Source organism: Athene noctua, chromosome 2 (assembly GCF_965140245.1).
Source record: "Athene noctua chromosome 2, bAthNoc1.hap1.1, whole genome shotgun sequence".
Taxonomy (NCBI): domain Eukaryota; kingdom Metazoa; phylum Chordata; class Aves; order Strigiformes; family Strigidae; genus Athene; species Athene noctua.
In genome coordinates this window covers 81,949,915-81,967,720 of record NC_134038.1, presented here as the reverse complement: position 1 = coordinate 81,967,720, position 17,806 = coordinate 81,949,915, and the positions used below count along the sequence as shown (strand labels likewise).

Below are 17,806 nucleotides of genomic sequence, written 5' to 3'. Positions count from 1 at the left end.
AACATGAGAAAATGTGATTTTATGAAATATGCAACTGATAGTAAATCAGCTTACTTTTTACTTTGGGGCATAATGTGAGGGAGAGAAGAGAGCCTGTTTCTGTGAGAAATTAAAATCAAAAAAAGGAGCATGCTGCAGATACTGTATCACTTGTGATTAAGGCAAATATTCTTTGTGTGTAGATACCTGTGATACACATTTGTATCCTCCCCAGTGTTTTCTAGCACTTAAAAGTAATCAAAATGGAATTTGGTGAAGAAATGATAGCTATTCCACTGGGCATTTTGAAGAGACAGGGAGCTGACCTTCTCCTAGTTTTATGTGTCTCAATTTATGTCTCAATTTTATTTGTCTATACTCATAGACTTAGAAACAGAAATAGCTTTTGAGAGAAAATGAGTCTCTAGCCTCCACGTGAAGAACAAATAACCTCAGCCTGGAGTTTACAGTACTTCTGTAACATAATCACAAATGCTTCTCACCTTTGTGGATGTGCTCCAGGGAAACCTGAATGAAAAGTTTGCGTACTGCTTTGGGAGCAAAGCATTCCCTTGCAAGTTTCACTTTAAATACATTTTGGACAATTGATTAGCATCACCCAGAAGATACCAGGAAGGTCACAATGCAGGGGAATATGACATGTTGATTTTGCTTCCATCCTGTGCTCCTGCAAGTACTGCTTGTCTGAAAAAGGCCAGGAAAAGTTACTGGTTATGGTCTCACCTCTGGGGACAGGTTTCTCCACAGCCATTGGTGGAAATGGCAGTGGTTTAGGTCTCCTTCATACAGGTGTCAGCCATCCCTGTTCAGTAGGCACTACCTGGGGAATGTGTCCTGAAGGCCTTCCCACTGTCATGGCTCGTAGCTCTCTTGGCTTCAGGATCAGAGTTCTCCACATCCCACAGAGAGGCAACCATCTGCAGCAACTGATTCACCCCGCCAGGATTGCTCCCTGTGATAAATACTCTGGCACTTTGTCAAATACAGTTTTAAATGAGGCACGTTTTGGCTTCTTCCAGTGTTTTTTTTCCTGTGGTCCTGTGCCATTATCTTCTGAAGTCTCCTGTGGGTTTTGTATTATTCTCTGCCTTGTTGTGCTGGTTGTTGTTCATGAATCTACACACAGGCAGTACATGCTCTGAAGTAGTGTGCCGTAACTACTCTTCCAGCTTCTTGACATGTTGTCCTCTGCCTTAGTTCTTGCAGTGGGAAGGATTTCCCATTTTCACTGCTTTCAGTATTGCACTGCTGCCCTAATTATTCCTATACCTCCTGGCTGTACCTGTTACAAAAGTGCTGTTCCCTGATGTATCCTAGGTCAAGGGAAAGCTGTGAGCTCTCTAAAATTACATTATGTTGGATTTAGATTCTGTATTTAAACTTCTCCCAGGACACACTTTCATAAAGTCTTGACGTTGGATAATGAGTGGAGGGTGTCAATAACTAAAACTGAGACCCTGGATCATGGTCACAGAGTAATAGGCTTTTCAGGTAAGAGTAGGAATCTTGCAAAAATGTTCATTCTTCCTTTTCTTTGCGGCTCAGTAAGGTGAATGGGAAAAAATTGCTACTGATTGCATTCTAGATTTCATGGCTTGTTTTTTGTTTCCCAGTGTATATGGGCTTTCTTCTAGGCCATATTCTCATTACTTAAGCAGGCAGGTTAAATGTGATTGAAATTTTGGTACGCTGACTTTTTTTTAAGATAAAACCATGACACCAGCCCTGCATTTGCAGTTTCTTTTGAATTCTGAAGCAGCAAGGGACAGAAAAATTTCAGCTCTCATTTTCAGGGCAGTCCTAATGCTTTTCCAAGGATGGTCTCTCCAGAGATAGGCCACATAACGCAGGGTGTCTAGGTGTCCCTCTGTCAGGATAGGCATCTCTTTTTCCTTCAGACTAGGGTTCAGGGCTGCGGTCTCTTGTTGGGGACTGGGATTATTTCAGTGGCTTGAACCAATGTCATCACTTGCAGCGCTGTGGACAAGGGATGACAAGCTGTTCTCTTACAGCCAGCTTTAGTAACGGAGCAGGGGGAAGTAAAGTATTTTAATAGTGGGCTAATAGGAATTGACCTCAGATGGCATTTTGGTCATCTGACTCATGTTCTACAACAGATGTTGACCCAAAATTCGAGATACTGAATTAGGGTAAAAGCATTGCAAAACAAACCCCCAAACCAGAAAGAAAAGATCCAAACCAATAAACACTCCTCAGTCATCATTTTAAAGCTACAAGATCAGACTCTTCTACCCCTTCAGGGCTGTCTCTTCATACACCAAGTTTGGGTACACACACCTGTGTCAGACCACTAGCTGTTTCCCTCAGATTGCCTGCCAGTGGCTCTTGCCTTTACAAGAAATTCAGCCAGAAGCAGAGATGCAGATGCAGTAATGCCCATGTAGCACTGACACAGTGGTCTGATTATGCCATGCTTACAGAGCTTGGGATCTCTCTAGCAGTGCAGTTCCTGCAGTGGAGACAGAAGGAGGCAGGACAGCCAGAGCCCGTTGGTACATTTGATACTGAAGATTTCAATGTGACAGGATTTAGTAAATGAAAATTCAGCCAACAATCATCAGGAGAGAGATTATTTGACATGGGAGAAAGACTGTCCCCTACGTCAGATTGCTTTTTAACTGGATACTTTGGCGCTCTTCCATTCTCTTAGGGGAAGGCAGCTAGGAAGAAAGATGCAGGGGGAAAGGGAACATGTTGCAAATGTTTGCTGAACCAAACATACATTTGGCCAAGTTACTGCCAAACTGAGCAGGTTTTTAATGTCACCCTTGGGTAGGTAACTAGCTAGAACAGACTTGAAAACATCTCAGGCAGAATCTCAGCTTCAAACAAGCCTCAGGAACATGCCAGCTTCCACTAGGTCACAGTCTGCTCTTCCAGAAAAAGCAAAATTGAGGACTGACAAGAATTAAATTTCTTGGATTTTACTTGCTCTTATTTGAAACACATGCACTGGTCAGTAGTTAACTTCAAATGAAGTAGAAAAATTGTCCTTCTAGTTAGATGTAGACTATTGAAATTCTATGCAGTACATGGGTAATAAAACATTTTTAAAAGCAGAAGATGTATACAATAGGTGTGGCTTTCTCAGTGGATTTTTTAATGCTTTTGTATGTCTAATCCAATACAAAATAAAACATCAGTCATCCAGTAGTCTCAGGGAAGGGAGGATCATGTGAGAAATGGTCAAACTCTGTAGAACCAACTTAAGAGACAGACTTCAAATTTTTGGCAACAGGGGTGTGTAGCTGTAGATTGGAACTAAACCTTTTCTGCCAACAGTAGTGAATAGTGCTGAAAGCTCATGCAAAATAGGACAAGGTAGACCCTTGACATTTTTCTCACAATTGTTACTTTGTAAATCACTGACTATGCATGCAAAAGTTTGTTGGATTCATCCATTATGCATGTCCTAGAAATTTGATAGAGTTCTCATATGCGCCTTCTAAGAAAGAGGATAAAGACAGCTGCAGTACCCAATTGTAAAGATGTGGTTACTGGCTTGAAATGTTATTATTAAGTGTATTATTTGGTATTCCTCTGACTTGAATCATTTGGATGGGAATTTGAAAATGCTAATCCTCTCACATTTTAGTGAACATTAGAGACAGCACACAATTATTCATAAAAAAGGCTCAAGGGGTTGTTACTGGATCCTACAGTAAAGATTTCATCTTTCTAGCACTAACATAATATGCTAATGAAGACATTGCATAGAAGTTAACTGCAGACCTTGGTGCCTGCCTTTTTGAGAAGTATTTTAGTATTACTTTAACTAACCTGTTCATGTACCTACCAGATCGTGCTCAGTCTGGAAGTATTCTGTGATTTCTTCTGTTATTTCTAAAAGAAGGGTCAACAATGTCAGTGGATTTGTTTTAATAGCGTTTGATGAATAGCAATTTTCTGTGACATTTTCACCTACTACCTAACATATTATGTTAGCTGTTCATTAAAAACTCAGGAGAAGGTACCGTCACCAATAGTCATTCTTCCACCATCTGGATTTCCTAGTTCCCCCTTTAAGTTTGGTGTGAATAAGCCAGCTGAAAATAGGATGACCTCTGAAATATGTATGATCAAGCTAATGTCTCATTTTCATCATCACCATTATTATTATTATTACCTAGTTCTTTGTGATTTTGTTGACAAGCCACACAAATCTTTGTAGAGATATGCTTTGTTGTGTGTGAAACAAACATGGAATATGGATGCTACTGATAAAGTTTTGTTACTGATTTTTGTTCACACTAAAAGTCTACAAAATAGATTAAAAAATTGAAACCTTGCCCTTGTTTGTATTTTTCTTCCTTTATGAGACATTTAAGTGGAAATCTAACAGGAAATTAGACTGGAAGATTACTAACTGCCACTTAGGGCTGGCATGCCATGAAACTTCAAGTGCTTGTGTCTTTCATACTGCACCCCAAAACAACTTTATCAAGTATCTGGGATTTCTTATGGATTTAAGGATATCAAATATGACGTCAGCAGCTTCAGTAGCAAGAATATTCTAAGGGTCATGGAGTGGAAGAGCTACACAAGTTCTCATATAGTGTTTGGAAGTTGAGGATGAAGAACCTTTTGCATTGCCATAATAAAGTGAAAAGGGAAAAAGAAGCTAAACGATCTGTGCACAGCCCTATCGACTGTTCATTTCCTAAGGATCTTTCCAAAGAAGCATTTAAGAGGATTGCTTTTTCAGGGCTAATGTCTACAGTATTTCATCATGTCAGCCAACCATTCCACAGGAGTATAAATTAATGTCAGCATTACAAATTCTTACAAAAGTCCCTTTGCCAGTTATCTTACCTGGTACACAGTGTGTCTCTGGGGAAAATTACTCAGAAGTATCTACTTGGCTGTCATTTGTTCATACAAAAGAGATCAGTGTTCAGCCTGTAAAAGAGAGGGAGAGAAAGAGGAGTCCTCAAGTCTTTCTGTGTGTCCTGCTTAGATGGAAAACTTAGCTACCCCAGGACCAAATTCACACAGAGTTAGTTTCACTGGCTTGAGGACTGTGTTTGGCAAAGATTTGTCTCTCTGCAGAGGTATCATAGTACCGTGCCTCTTGACAGAAGGTGGTTTCTAAGGCCACGTTTATCCCAGGGACCTTGTCAGAAGTTTATTACCATCCTCCATAGGCTCTGGTATTCAGTAGCTGTCCAAACCAGGAAGGAAGCACTTGTCCTGGAAGTAGTTCACCCGTTTACATGGGACGAGAAGCTTTTAAACTAGTCTACCTGAAATTGGTTAGCTGTTTCTCTTTAATTTGAAGCTGCCAAATTTATTTCACTGTTGACAAAAGAAAAGAGCGGGCAAAAGCCATGATCAAGGAACCCTCTGTATAGCATAATCTAAGGCTATTTGCCTGTTACTGGCAACAGCAATGGTGAGATTTAGCATCTTTAGGAAGTTTAAATTAAAACTTTATAACTCTGTATAGACCTTGATATCGATTACAACATCATCACAAGCATCATGACAAAAGACAGCTAAACTTGACTGTTTCAGAGGCCCCCGTCTTTTCCTCAAATTATTTGAGTATATTTTTATGCACCCACTGTTGGTTTTGGCATCTGCAGATTAATATAATTTGAAGTCTTGTTGATGCAATAGATGGAATTATCTATACCCCAGAAAAGGCTGCATATAGCAGCTGCACATATTCTGTATCTAACACATGGCATTTTCAGGAAGGGACGAACTGGAGACGGACAGATGAAAACATTTGGAGCCTCAGGTGTTCAGGTCAGAGCATGCTGCAAGAGAGAAATTTGGCAGATACCAAGGATGGAGAAGTTTGTATTTTTTACAGCTTTTTGATACATTGACAGTGCAACTTTAGTTTTTTTTTTTAAAAAAAAAGCACATCTCACAGAAAGAGTAGAAAAGAACAGTAGGGAAAATGCTCATTTCTGCTATGGGGATGCTGTGCCTTTTGAAGTCAGTGGGAGTTGTTTGCTTATATGGTCTTTGAAAGGGAGAAGACAAAGTCAAAAGACTGCAACTAAAAGACTATGCTTACATTTGAAGTGGAAGGACTTCATCATGATTACCTGATGATACTCTGCGTGGTTTGTTCATTCAGAAAAAGCAGTATTAGAACTGCTGTTTAAGTGGATAGACTGAGATTTGGAGGGTGGGTTGGCGAGATGTTCCTGGTTAATCTCATTGCCATGGCCCTGTTAGCGCACGTCAGCTGTAACCCATAGGAACCATAGGAACTTGTGAAAATAAGTTGCATTTCATCCTTTGTGCTTTTTGAATCTAATCTTGTTTTAACAGTTTGCTGGGTGTACCAGATGATTGATGCAGTCACACTGCAGATAAAATTTATCATTATTCTGTCATTTTTCTTCAATATTTTAGAAGCATTTTGGTGCAAGCTGGGATCTGAAGCAATGTTACACCTTTTTTCTATGGTTCACCGTAGTTATAAAAATAATCCATCTAATTCTCAGCGATTCATTGACAGACATTTCCCAGATATGAACGTAGAATGAATTAATAGGTTAGTTGAACCTGAATATGTCTTGAAATAGATGTGCTGTATTTATTTTTTTAATACGCTACAAGGAGATATAAATGAACATAGGATCAGAACCTTGTGAAATACATGAAAGGAGACCAGTTATATTTAGTCACATACATAATTGGCCTAGTTTCATAGTAAACATTCTAGGATAATATCAGCTATTCACAACAATTACATGGGATGTAGTGAAAAGCTCATTACACTGAAACAAAAGTTTGAGCTCCTGAAATTTCAGCATATGATAACATTAGAGTTTTTACTTGTAAAGATGTCCTGCGAGGACTGCTTTGTTCAGTTCAGGGCTGAGACCTCAAAGCAGCATTTAAATGGTCTTGTATCATCCATGATTAGCAGGTCATAAAATTGCTCTAAAAAGGAAAGAGACTGATTTTGATATAGCAGGAGTTCCATTATATACTTTAAAAATAGATATTTACCTTATCTTGAAGTCTACTTGACTTGAATTTACTGTCCCTATGAAATTATGAAGTTGCCTGTGTCAGAAGTCACAAGTTACTGTTGCTGAACCCGGAGAACTAAGGTCCAACTCGGATTGAAAACTGAGAGCTGAACGTGCTTCTTCCTTCAGAAACTGGCTGCAAAAGGTTGGTTTTGGTACACTTCCACATGTGCTACATTGTTTGTTCTTTCTGTGTTTCAACAGGCCTTGAATAGGGGCATCGCTGCTGTCAAGGAAGATGCTGTGGAAATGCTGGCCAGCTATGGGCTGGCGTACTCCCTGATGAAGTTCTTCACAGGTCCAATGAGTGACTTCAAAAATGTGGGTCTGGTGTTTGTGAACAGCAAGAGAGACAGGACCAAAGCAGTTTTGTGCATGGTTGTAGCTGGAGCTGTAGCTGCTGTATTTCATACCTTAATAGGTAAGGTCACTTCATATCTAATTAATGTGTCTTTTAATTTGCTTCCCTTGCCTGTTCTTCAGACTGATTAATCTGTAGGCTTAAGATTTCGTTTATAAGTACAACAAGAGATGCAAAAGAGATTAAATCTCTTGGGCTGGTATCCTGCCCATCCATGCAATTTTTAATATTTTTTAAACAGGTTGTTAAGTGGCAAGTTCTACCCTCAGGATTCTCCTGCCTGGCAGCAAAATATGCTGCTGATCTCTTTCAGTCAGGTGTGTGAGCAAAATTTTGGCAAGGTTGACAGGTTGCATGAAGCTGATAGGTCAGTCTTACTGTTAGGGTAGTGATGATGTACTCTGTACCTATCCCTTTGCTACTTATCTCACAGTACAGAACTCAAAGCAAGTGGGTGCCAGCATCCTCATTAAAATATCAGGTATTACTCTCCACTTCTGTTGAATAATTAATCTGTAAGAGAAATAGTTACTAAGAGTGCTTTATGCCAAACTGAGACCAGCTCCCTGAGTGTACTCTGAAAGAAAGAAAATACACAAGCAGATATGAACTGAATGTAAAAAGTAAGGCAGCCACAAGATTTACCAGTTTCTGAGAGCCTGGAGAAATGGGATATCAACCCAAGCATCGGCCACAGCAATTTGACCACGTGACCTGGAAGACTTTAACTTCATTCTCTCCAAGAAATGCACCAGATTCTCTGCACCTTCTGGCTCATTCTGCAGAGCCAAGACCTCTGGACCTCAGCAACAAAGAACAGGAAATGCTGGAGGAACAAGCAGAGAGTGCATTTCATTCAACAGGTAAAATCCTAAAAGCTGGGACCTCTAAGGGATGGGAGGAGGGAAGTAATGCAGCAGCTTATGGCAGCATGTGTTGATTGACAGGGAGTAGGGTTAAGTCGGATGACCAGCAATAGGGCATCATTCCATCACAGAAAGATGGGAAATGTGAGTGTGATGGCACTATCCAGAATTGCCATGAAGTTACAGAGTGGCCTGGAAGTAAGGCACCATTCATTACCGGGCTGTTAATATCTCAAGAACAGCGTGTGCTGCTGGTCAGCAGATTGGAATGGAATGGAATGGAATGGAATGGAATACAATATTTCAGTTCCTGCCCAAGTAGGTACAGGAGTGATCTGGTAAATACAAATGCCCCCTGGTCTTATCTTTTAATAGGCTGCCAGCCATATTCATCGGCTTTATGTGCCTCCCAAGCACTCCAGTTTGTTTGACCATCATGTCTCTTATTCTACCACTGATAGGACAGCCCTATGCTGTTTACCTTTACTCCATATTATGGTCATAATAAATGCTTACAGAATGGCTCACTAGCCATGGCAATTCTGTGTCAGGGATAAGCTGTTGCTAATTTTATGGGCTGAATCCATGCATTCAAGTTCATATAATTCACTGGTATCAATCGGTCACCTCCTCAATATGTTTACAGTTGAGGCTGCTTTATTGAGTCAGTATTATAAACTTTGGGCCATTTGTACATTTGGCTCTCATATTTCTTTGCTTGGAATGTTTCTTCAGCCCCCAGAGCTGCTCTTCTAGTTGCTCACTTGTTTTCATGCCAGTGCTGGTCAAAGTTTTGGCTTTGCCAGCTGGATAAAGAAATATCTTCTAGTCATCCAACATTTTATTTTAAGCTGTGATAGATTTTAAGAAAATTTAAGGTATAACTATCAAGTTTGAAAGACATAGCTGGATTTTCCATGTGGGACTTCTTATTGAAGGGAGGTGTTTGGGGCAACTGTTGGAAAACATGCCAGATTAAGTTTCTTGCCTTTGCCTGGAAGTAGAGTCCTGCTGAGTTCAGAACATCTGAAATGCCCTCTCTGCAGATATTGGGGGAAAAAAAAAAAAAAAAAAGGCTGTATTTACCGTGCTTTAAAGTCTGAATTAAAGGGCTTCACACAATTTTTCAGCTGGCTATGGTAGCAGACTGCAAAATATTTTTTAGTATTTTAACTTGTCTATGCCTGAAAATATGCAAAGGCCACAGCAGAGACTGGCAGAGCGCCCGAGAGAATAGTTAGTTAGATTCTAGCACCAATTGCCTGGGTGATGTTGCCAAGTTTTATGTTCCAAGTTTCCTTTGAACCTGTTTCAAATCCTGATTATTCTTCTCTGACCCACAGATGCACAACCTGCCTAGCAGGAGGAAGAGAAGGAGTCCAGTGACAGGCAGCCTCCTAGGACCTGCAGCTACTCCCCAGCAGCTGAAAGCCTATCACAGGGTATCTACAGTAGGCACAAATACAGGTTACTGATGCTTGGCAGATGAAAAAGAGAAACAAACAGCACTCAGGAGACCAAATTTCTTCCACATGCCATGTGTATGGGGCTAAGGAAGATGACATGACTGTCTGCCATGGACTGTCGAAGACTGAGAAGGAACAGGGAACAAAGCCCAGTGAAATAAGGAGGAGTACCAAAAGTCAGAAGGAAGAAAACAAGTGGTGGTAGAAACACAGTGACCACAATGAATCACCACATTTCCAAATGTGATAGAGACTATTTGCAGTCTGCACACACAGCTTCTCACAAACAGCACCCTCTACTTATTTAAAATATCAAAACAGACCATCTCACCCACCTGACTCATGCTTCATTGCTTTCACCAGCTCCCCCACTACTGCTTCCCCACTAGGGCTAACTCAGTCCTCTGTGGGAGTGACTGGCTGAGACAAACCACTCAAACTCACAGCTGCAAGCTCTGGGTCCCTAAGTCATCACCCCACCACATTCCCATGAACATCTGCAAAGTCCTCACCAACAGTTCCTATCACTCCCATGTACAGGTAGCCATAAGAACCAAGAAACAGGCTGACCTTGACCAAAGGGGTTTGAAACCATATTCTCATCCCACTTAAAATACTGCTGCAAACCTTGGTCAGTACAGCATTCCTGGATTTGCTGTTTCAGTTGCTATCTGGAAACAGAAGATAGTATGCTGCCTTCCTTCCCTTGTGCTATTTTTGGGGGCAGCTACTGCCACCAGTTAGGGTTTCCTAGTGGGAAGTTTGCTATGTAGCCAAGGTCTAAAACATCTCGTTATTTCACAGATTGACTTTTGGTGGGAATATTGGGCTGTAAGAGAAGGGATTCAAGACACTAAGCCAGTCTGTGCATATTTTTGACATCTTACTGAATTGCCAGCTTGACAGAGGAGAGAAATCATTTATATAACTTTATGCTAACATAATGCATTTCATACTGTTGCTGGTAAGCCCTCCATGCTAAGTGGGTCCTTTTAACACCAGTGTCCTGAAAGCCGTGCACATTTATTTTGGCAATAAACCAACATTGTTCAGCTTTTCACTAGTTTACTGAGAAATAGTATACTGAGAAAGTTTATTTCCTTTTGCATATTAATACTACTTTCCACAGCTCTCTGAGGTTCTGGAAGTGACAAGGCAGAAGTTACTTTGGGGAAACATCCTCTTTGCTTAAGTAGACATCCATAACTGGTGGCCACTACACCTGATTAAACACTACATGATGGATCCTTTGTCATCACCATGAGAAAAAGGTTGGAACTTTAGTAACCAGGCAAACTTATAGCAGACTGGGTGGTCAAGACATGCAAGTGATCTGTTTTGTGCCAGTTTATTACTGACAGGCCAGTGGGCATGGGCCACTCCCTGCACAGATTGCACAGGGTAAAACTTTAGCAGTTGGTGGTAAATCCACTGATTCTTCTGAACTTCCCACATGCATGGTCACTGCACGTGCATGAAAGATCTGCATAAGAAGCAAGACATAGGTGTAATCCCACCCCTTCCAGTGTGACACTATTGGTATTTTCTAGAGACTGGGAGTTACAGAGTGGCTTATGACAACCTGAGCTATTTTTTCCAGTCAGTCTTGTTCCAACGTGCCCACTGTACTGGCTCATACTAAATATTTTGCCCTGGAAAAAGATGATAGCACAGGAACGCAAATCAGAGTATTATGCAGGCTTGCTTTTTTTTTTTTTCTTTCTAAAATATGATAAAATGTTACTTATTAAAAATGTGTCCTGTTTCAGCGTCTTCAGATGCGTATTGCTGAAGTGTTAACATGCTTTCCCAGCTGCCCCAACCCTTCTTCCATAACAGGGGCAGTTTCTTATCAGCAAGATATTCAGGGCAGAGGAAGAAAGAAGAAAACCTATAACCAAAGCAGTTGTGGATTTTAGGATAGCAATGATAGGTTATTAGTTAAAACAGGCTGATTTTGAGACTTGTGAGATGTTGGCCTACCTAAAATTTTAGAGACCAGTGGTCATGGACAGATTTGGGAAAATCAACTAATGAAATTTTGGAACTAGAGCTGAGGACAGAAAAAGATAATTGGAGAAATCAGTTTGCACTGAGATGCTCCTAAGCTGTTTGGTTTTTTTTTTTAATATCATTTATTACTATAAGCAAAAGAATCACAAAGCCTAAAACACTCTGATCATCTGGGTTTTCTCAAGGGGGACACAGGCTTTTGCTTCTGCTCTAAGTCAGGCTAACCAAAGACATGAATGTACCCTGTGCCACCTCCAAATGAAGATTTGCCATTCAATTTTTTTTTTTTTTTTTTTAAATTGGTGTTTTCCTATCTGTCCAAGTCACTTAGCTGAACAAACTCCTGACCAGCACCAGTTTTGGCCATATGAGCCATCTTTCTAACAAGCAGCAGAATAGCTTTTTACTTCTCAAGTCTTCAGGTTCATTTTTTAAAATGTCAGTGAAGTATGAAAATGGAATGCATTTAAAAAGAACATGCTTTAACCCAAAAACATTTTTGGATTTCTTTTCCTCCAGTAAAGCTAATATTGACATAAGTAGCTCAGTGTCTGAAAGTAAATGGTATCACTTCCTATGAGGGTTTCTTTTTGTTTTCTTTATGATGTAAGTATAACGTGCTGGGTAGTAGACAACTCCAAAATGACTATGATACAGATTTTTGTTTGAGACTGCTGGCATCATTAAGAGTGTGTTCCATTGTTTTAAGGATGTATGAAGTTCATGTGGTAGTAATTGGCTTGTTAGAGAAATCGGTCTAGGGAAGAGGAGATTCAATTAGGTACACAGTTTTCAGTGTCATTTCTTAGGCTTCTGGGTCTTAAAACTCAACTAGAAAAACCAAAAGCAAAAATTCCTTCTTAAATTCTGTAGCAAAACTAATCCATAGACATATCAAAATAAATGAGCTATTAGAGGAGAGCAAACAGGCAGCTTGTCTTGGAGTTGGACTTCTCTGTTTTGATTGAAATGATGCAAGGAATGGGAAAAGCCATCTGCTTTAGATTCATGTAATACTCTTCAGCTCTGTTGCCTGTGTTATTTTGTACCATGCTTCATAATAAGTTTGTAAGGTTGGCCAAGGTTAAGTTCTAATTGCATCAGCAATTGCTTTATTCACAGCTCAGAGACACATGCCTGTATATTTGTCAGTAAATCTCAGCTTGCCGAGTCTTTCTTTCTGAGGATGGAAACATTCATGGACATCAGCAAAAGTGATTGTGTGCTTTCATTGACGTGGAATAGTTGACTGTTTTAAAACTATCTTTTAAGCTTAGCCATTATGATTTTAAAATCAAAATCACATTAAAAAGTGTGGTTAGGCTTTTTTTTTTTTTTTGGATGGGGGAGAGAAAAAAGAATCTTAAAGCTTACAGAGCACAGTGCTGATATCCTTAGAAATCTTAAAACTGTGCTGCTGTGGGCTATGGTGGTAAAGGTCCCTTGAGAGTGCCCTGCCAGTAAACTACAGCCATGTAGTCTGTTCCTAGAAGTGAGAGTAGTTCAGCCTCTGACCCCTCTGATTCTGTGAATTTTTCTCTGATGGTAAACTTTTAAAAAAAAATTAAAATTAAACATTGCAATGGCTTTTAGAGCCCAAAAAGTTACTTACTACTCACCTTCTAAACACTTTAAAAGTCTTTAAAGCAAGTGAAGCCAAGGTGAAGTGCACGGAGAGTGACTTCTGCATCATGCTGTCCTCCCAGCATTGTACTGCTCGTGGCAGCCCCTCCACAGAAACCGGTTCCTCAGCAACTGGACTCAGAGTCCCCATGTAGGAAATAGGGCTGGTGTGTTTCTGGCAGCAGTTTTTAAGGTTTTGTGCAGGAGAAGTGTAAAGTAACTTCAACAGAACCTAAGAGACAGCTTGATGAATCTGGCCCTCACAGGTGGCTTGTTTCACATGCCTTCCAAACTTCTTCATTCAAATAAATTGATTCGGAAACATCCATGTGCTCCATGCCATAAAAGCACCTTTCCACAAGGACTTACCAGGCAAAAATCCATGCATAACAGGGTTTTCAACATACTGAGCGAAAATTGGTGTATGGGTATCATGCAAAAATAGAAAGAGGCCATTCTTGATGTGTGACCGGACTGCAACAAGCACATGAATGCTTAAAGAACTAAACCGGTCAACTGAGGAGAGGTTGGAGTCCTGGTTTAAAGTTTTTCCCCAGCCCCCTTCAAATGGAAACAAGACTGGGAGTGCTTCAGGAGTATGGCTAAGCAACTTGGGGATTACTGGGTGAACTGGGAGACTGTGAGTCTAACAGTCATAGTTCAGATGAAAGACATATAGATAGGGACCAGCATAGGGGAAGGGAGAGTTTGTAACATTTTAGCATCTTTGAGACAGTCCTTGTTATCTGGAATGAGGGTCGTGCCTGTTCCCAGTGCTGTCATACCACTGCCTTCTGTTTTACTACCTTATTTACTCTGTCTTGTTCTGACTGAGAAAGTCTTTTCAGTCCTGTTAACCATTTAACTGCTGTATCCCTAAGCTATCACAAAACAATTACTTAAATTCCTCTTTAATTGCTTCCAAACACTGTTTATGAATTATGAGAGTTAGTTTTAAGCTAACAAAATTGAATTAGATGACTAGTGTTAGCATTTGTTAATCCGATTATGTGACTTGAATGCATGAAAAAGATAACTTTCCTGAAATGCCCTGTATGAAGGTACAACGATAATAGGCTTGTTATAAATAGAAAATCAGATAGATATTTGCATTTGAAATAATTATCTTAGAAAGGACACAAATGGAAGAGAACTGCAGTAAGATTCCCCAGACACAAGCAGTTCTCCCATTACTTGTGTTGGGAGGTTGACTTTACAACCTAATAATTCTTATAACAGCTATTACAAGTGTATAGAGGAAACTAAGGAATAATATGCAGGTCTAAAACATAGTTTATAAAAGGTTAAAAACTATTTGAATTATTTAACTGTGCATATTATATAAACCCCCATAGTTCAGAGACTCCAGTCATAGCGAGCTCTTCATTATTCCTGGCCATGGGGAGGACTCTGGGATTATTGAAACAGCTGGATAACATAGGTACTAACAGAGACATAAGCAGTTCTTTAGAGAGCTGTGTGATGAGTCCCTGCATCTGTGCTGTCTTCAACCAAGTGCCTTGGGAAGAGAGACTTGGCAAGAGGCATGTTACCCAACACTAAAAAAATTCTTGTCACAGGTTGAAACAGGACAGGTGATTGGAAGTGGCAACCAGTTTACCAGCAGTGCCCTTTTCTGACCTGTGGCTCCAGACATGCTGGCTCTAGATAAGGAAGGAAACTAAGGCTGGTTGAGGCTGCTCAGAGACTGTACAGTGAAGGGCGCAGTGCCCTGACAGGTCCCAGCAGAGGTGATCATTAGGCAGAGTAAGGGAGGGGCATAATGGGTGTGATTTGTTGCATGCCTTTGCAATTCATAGTATCCTTTTACAGCTTTGGGCAGGTTTACAAGTAATGTCATGAGATTGCATTGACAATAGATGGTTTCAGAATTTATAAGGTACTACATCCCATGAAATACACAATGCCTGGTGAAAACAGCTTTTATAACAAAAAGTCTTGAGTTAATGAAAGAGCAGTAGATTTTCTGGAGTACCAGTGTGTTCATTTAGCAAACAGATGTGGCATTTACTATACCCATCTCCCAAACCATCCATTTGTTATCACTCCTCTGCCAAAGGTTACTTGAAAAAGAACCATGAGAGCTCTCCTTAGTCATAAACAGCAGCTGTTGAGGCTGTAATATCCTGAAGCCCCTGCAGCTGTTTGCTAAGTAGATGCGTGTCTGAGCTCCTAGGCGTCACAGTCTTTCAGGTACCTCTGAGTATCTCACCCAGGGTCCATATGTAACCTTTATTATTCATTCCTATTCTTGTGTCTCTACAGCGTATAGTGATTTGGGGTATTACATTATTAATAAGCTGCACCATGTGGATGAATCAGTGGGAAGTAAAACTCGGAGGGCCTTTCTTTATCTTGCTGCCTTCCCTTTTATGGATGCCATGGTGAGTGCCTGATTCAGAACTGAATTTTAATATTTATGTTATTTTTTTTCTTTGGTGACCATAGTTCACAAAGTCTGTTACGTGATGGGAAAATGGAGGTGTGCAGAAGGAAGGTGTGTCCTTTGCAAGCGGTAACTGAATATACCTTGACACATCATCTCCTGCTACCTGGAAAAAGCATCTGGGTGGACTTTAAACATCCAGAAATCATGACAAATGTAAAAAACATCAGCTGCCTTGTTAGAGTTTCTGTCTGTGTATGCCAGAAAGCACTGGTCATTTTAAGAGCTGCACCAGTTGTCTGTATGTGTCCTCTCATTTCAATTTGTAGTGAAGGAACTGGTTTTGCCATGGATTCCCAGATCACTTGCAGAGCTCACAGGAATAAGCTCAATATTTTCTCAAAGCAAATTTGTTGAAAAGATACTTCTTAACCATCAGTTTTTTCAAGCACAGCTAAGTCCACTGTATCTCAAATGCTTGGGCAAGAGAGCCACACATGGGGTGGGCTGCTGCTTCCCAGATCACCAGGCTTACTGTTTGTGGCCTGCACAACATAAAAATATGGCAGCTCTCTTTAATACCTCTACTTCTGTGTAAAACTGGTAAAGGATAACCTTCTCATGGCATGCCACCAACACTTTCTCTACTATTTTGTCGGTTGAAACAGTAGCTGACAATAAAAAGAACTTGGATCATTAAGTTTTCTTTCCCAGACATGACTCGGTATAACTCAGTGGGCCAGTGAATATTGCGCTCCAGAATTGCATCCAGCTGGTGAAAGAGAACAAAGATTTTTTTCCCTCAAATTATTTACTATGGTAATGCATCTTGTGCAGCATCTGTTTTATGAAGAAGGGGCAGTTTCTTATTAATCTGCTCAGAAATTTCTATATAGTCTATAAAATTATTCACATTCTCCCTGTCTGCCCTGGCAATGAGGAACTGAATGCAGCAGTGCTTTCTGTGCATTACTGACTTAACGTCTGCCCAGGTTCACACCAGGTACTGCTGGTGGAAAAGAGCTTTATAAGTTATTTGTGTACAGCATAACAACCAGAAAACAGTATTCTGGGACCTGAAATCATTCACAAATATCATAATCACTTCCCAGACTCTTCTCTCTGCTTTTTTTCAGGCATGGACCCATGCTGGGATTCTGCTGAAACACAAGTACAGTTTCCTAGTGGGATGTGCCTCCATCTCAGATGTCATAGCTCAGGTAATGACTCCTCTTAGCAGTCACTGGTTTTGTTGTGTTAAGCACTAGATGCTTTCCTAAACAGGAACTCTCTTGCACAGAGACTGCCTTCTTTCTCTACCGTGAACAACACACCAGAGGAAGTAATCTTGTGTGCTGTTCTCTGGCTGTTTCCCTGTTGTGTGGAGGCTGTTTGCTGACAGTTGTGGTTTAGGCTGGTCTCACTTGACTGGATCAAATCAATCCCAAGCCATTGTCAGGAGAAGGAAACCAGGACTGTTTTGAGCCATGTCTTCCAGCACCTCCACAACCCTGTTTCAGAATGGCTGAGAAACAAGTTACATATACATCTGGCAAAAGAAAGGTTAGGCAAAGAAACAGATGGCTGCTACCAATCCTGAGGCTGATGGAGTGCTTTGAAAGAGACCTTTCTCCACCCTGTGCATTCTCCCCCACATTTTGCACAGTTGCACTGAAATCCTGAGTGGGGCTTGTAGGTGGGGAAGTGAAGGCTTGATTCTCTAGTTCACCTGTCAGCTTTGCACATGCTGTCTAATCTAGTGAAATGCAGTAGTGTAAGCCATCTTCTGAGTGCTAGTGTGGCACTGCTCTTACTGATCTAAAAGGTGATGGCTCAGAACTGCAGCAGAAGGGATCTGTGGTGATAGCCCCTGGGTGATGCAGAGAAGACCACATGCTTCATTTGCAAGGGAGGTGTTAACTATCCTGTTGCTTTGTACTAGATGCACTTAAAAAACAACATTCATACACATTGCTGATGGCCACTGTTGTAGCACTTGAGAACCAATATACAGCCCTCTTTTTAAAGCATATATAAAAATATTACAAAAT

At 40.6% G+C, this 17,806-nt stretch overlaps 1 protein-coding gene across 1 annotated transcript in view; it reads left to right on the top strand.

Moving 5' to 3' along the window:
• Positions 1-17,806, top strand: part of ANKH (ANKH inorganic pyrophosphate transport regulator) — a 103,480-nt gene that overhangs the window by 50,655 nt on the left and 35,019 nt on the right. Inside the window, exons 2-4 of the mRNA XM_074899536.1 lie at positions 7,224-7,440; positions 15,635-15,753; positions 16,892-16,975. Of these exons, the coding sequence (XP_074755637.1) occupies positions 7,224-7,440; positions 15,635-15,753; positions 16,892-16,975 (420 nt within the window). The remainder of the gene's footprint in view (positions 1-7,223; positions 7,441-15,634; positions 15,754-16,891; positions 16,976-17,806) is intronic.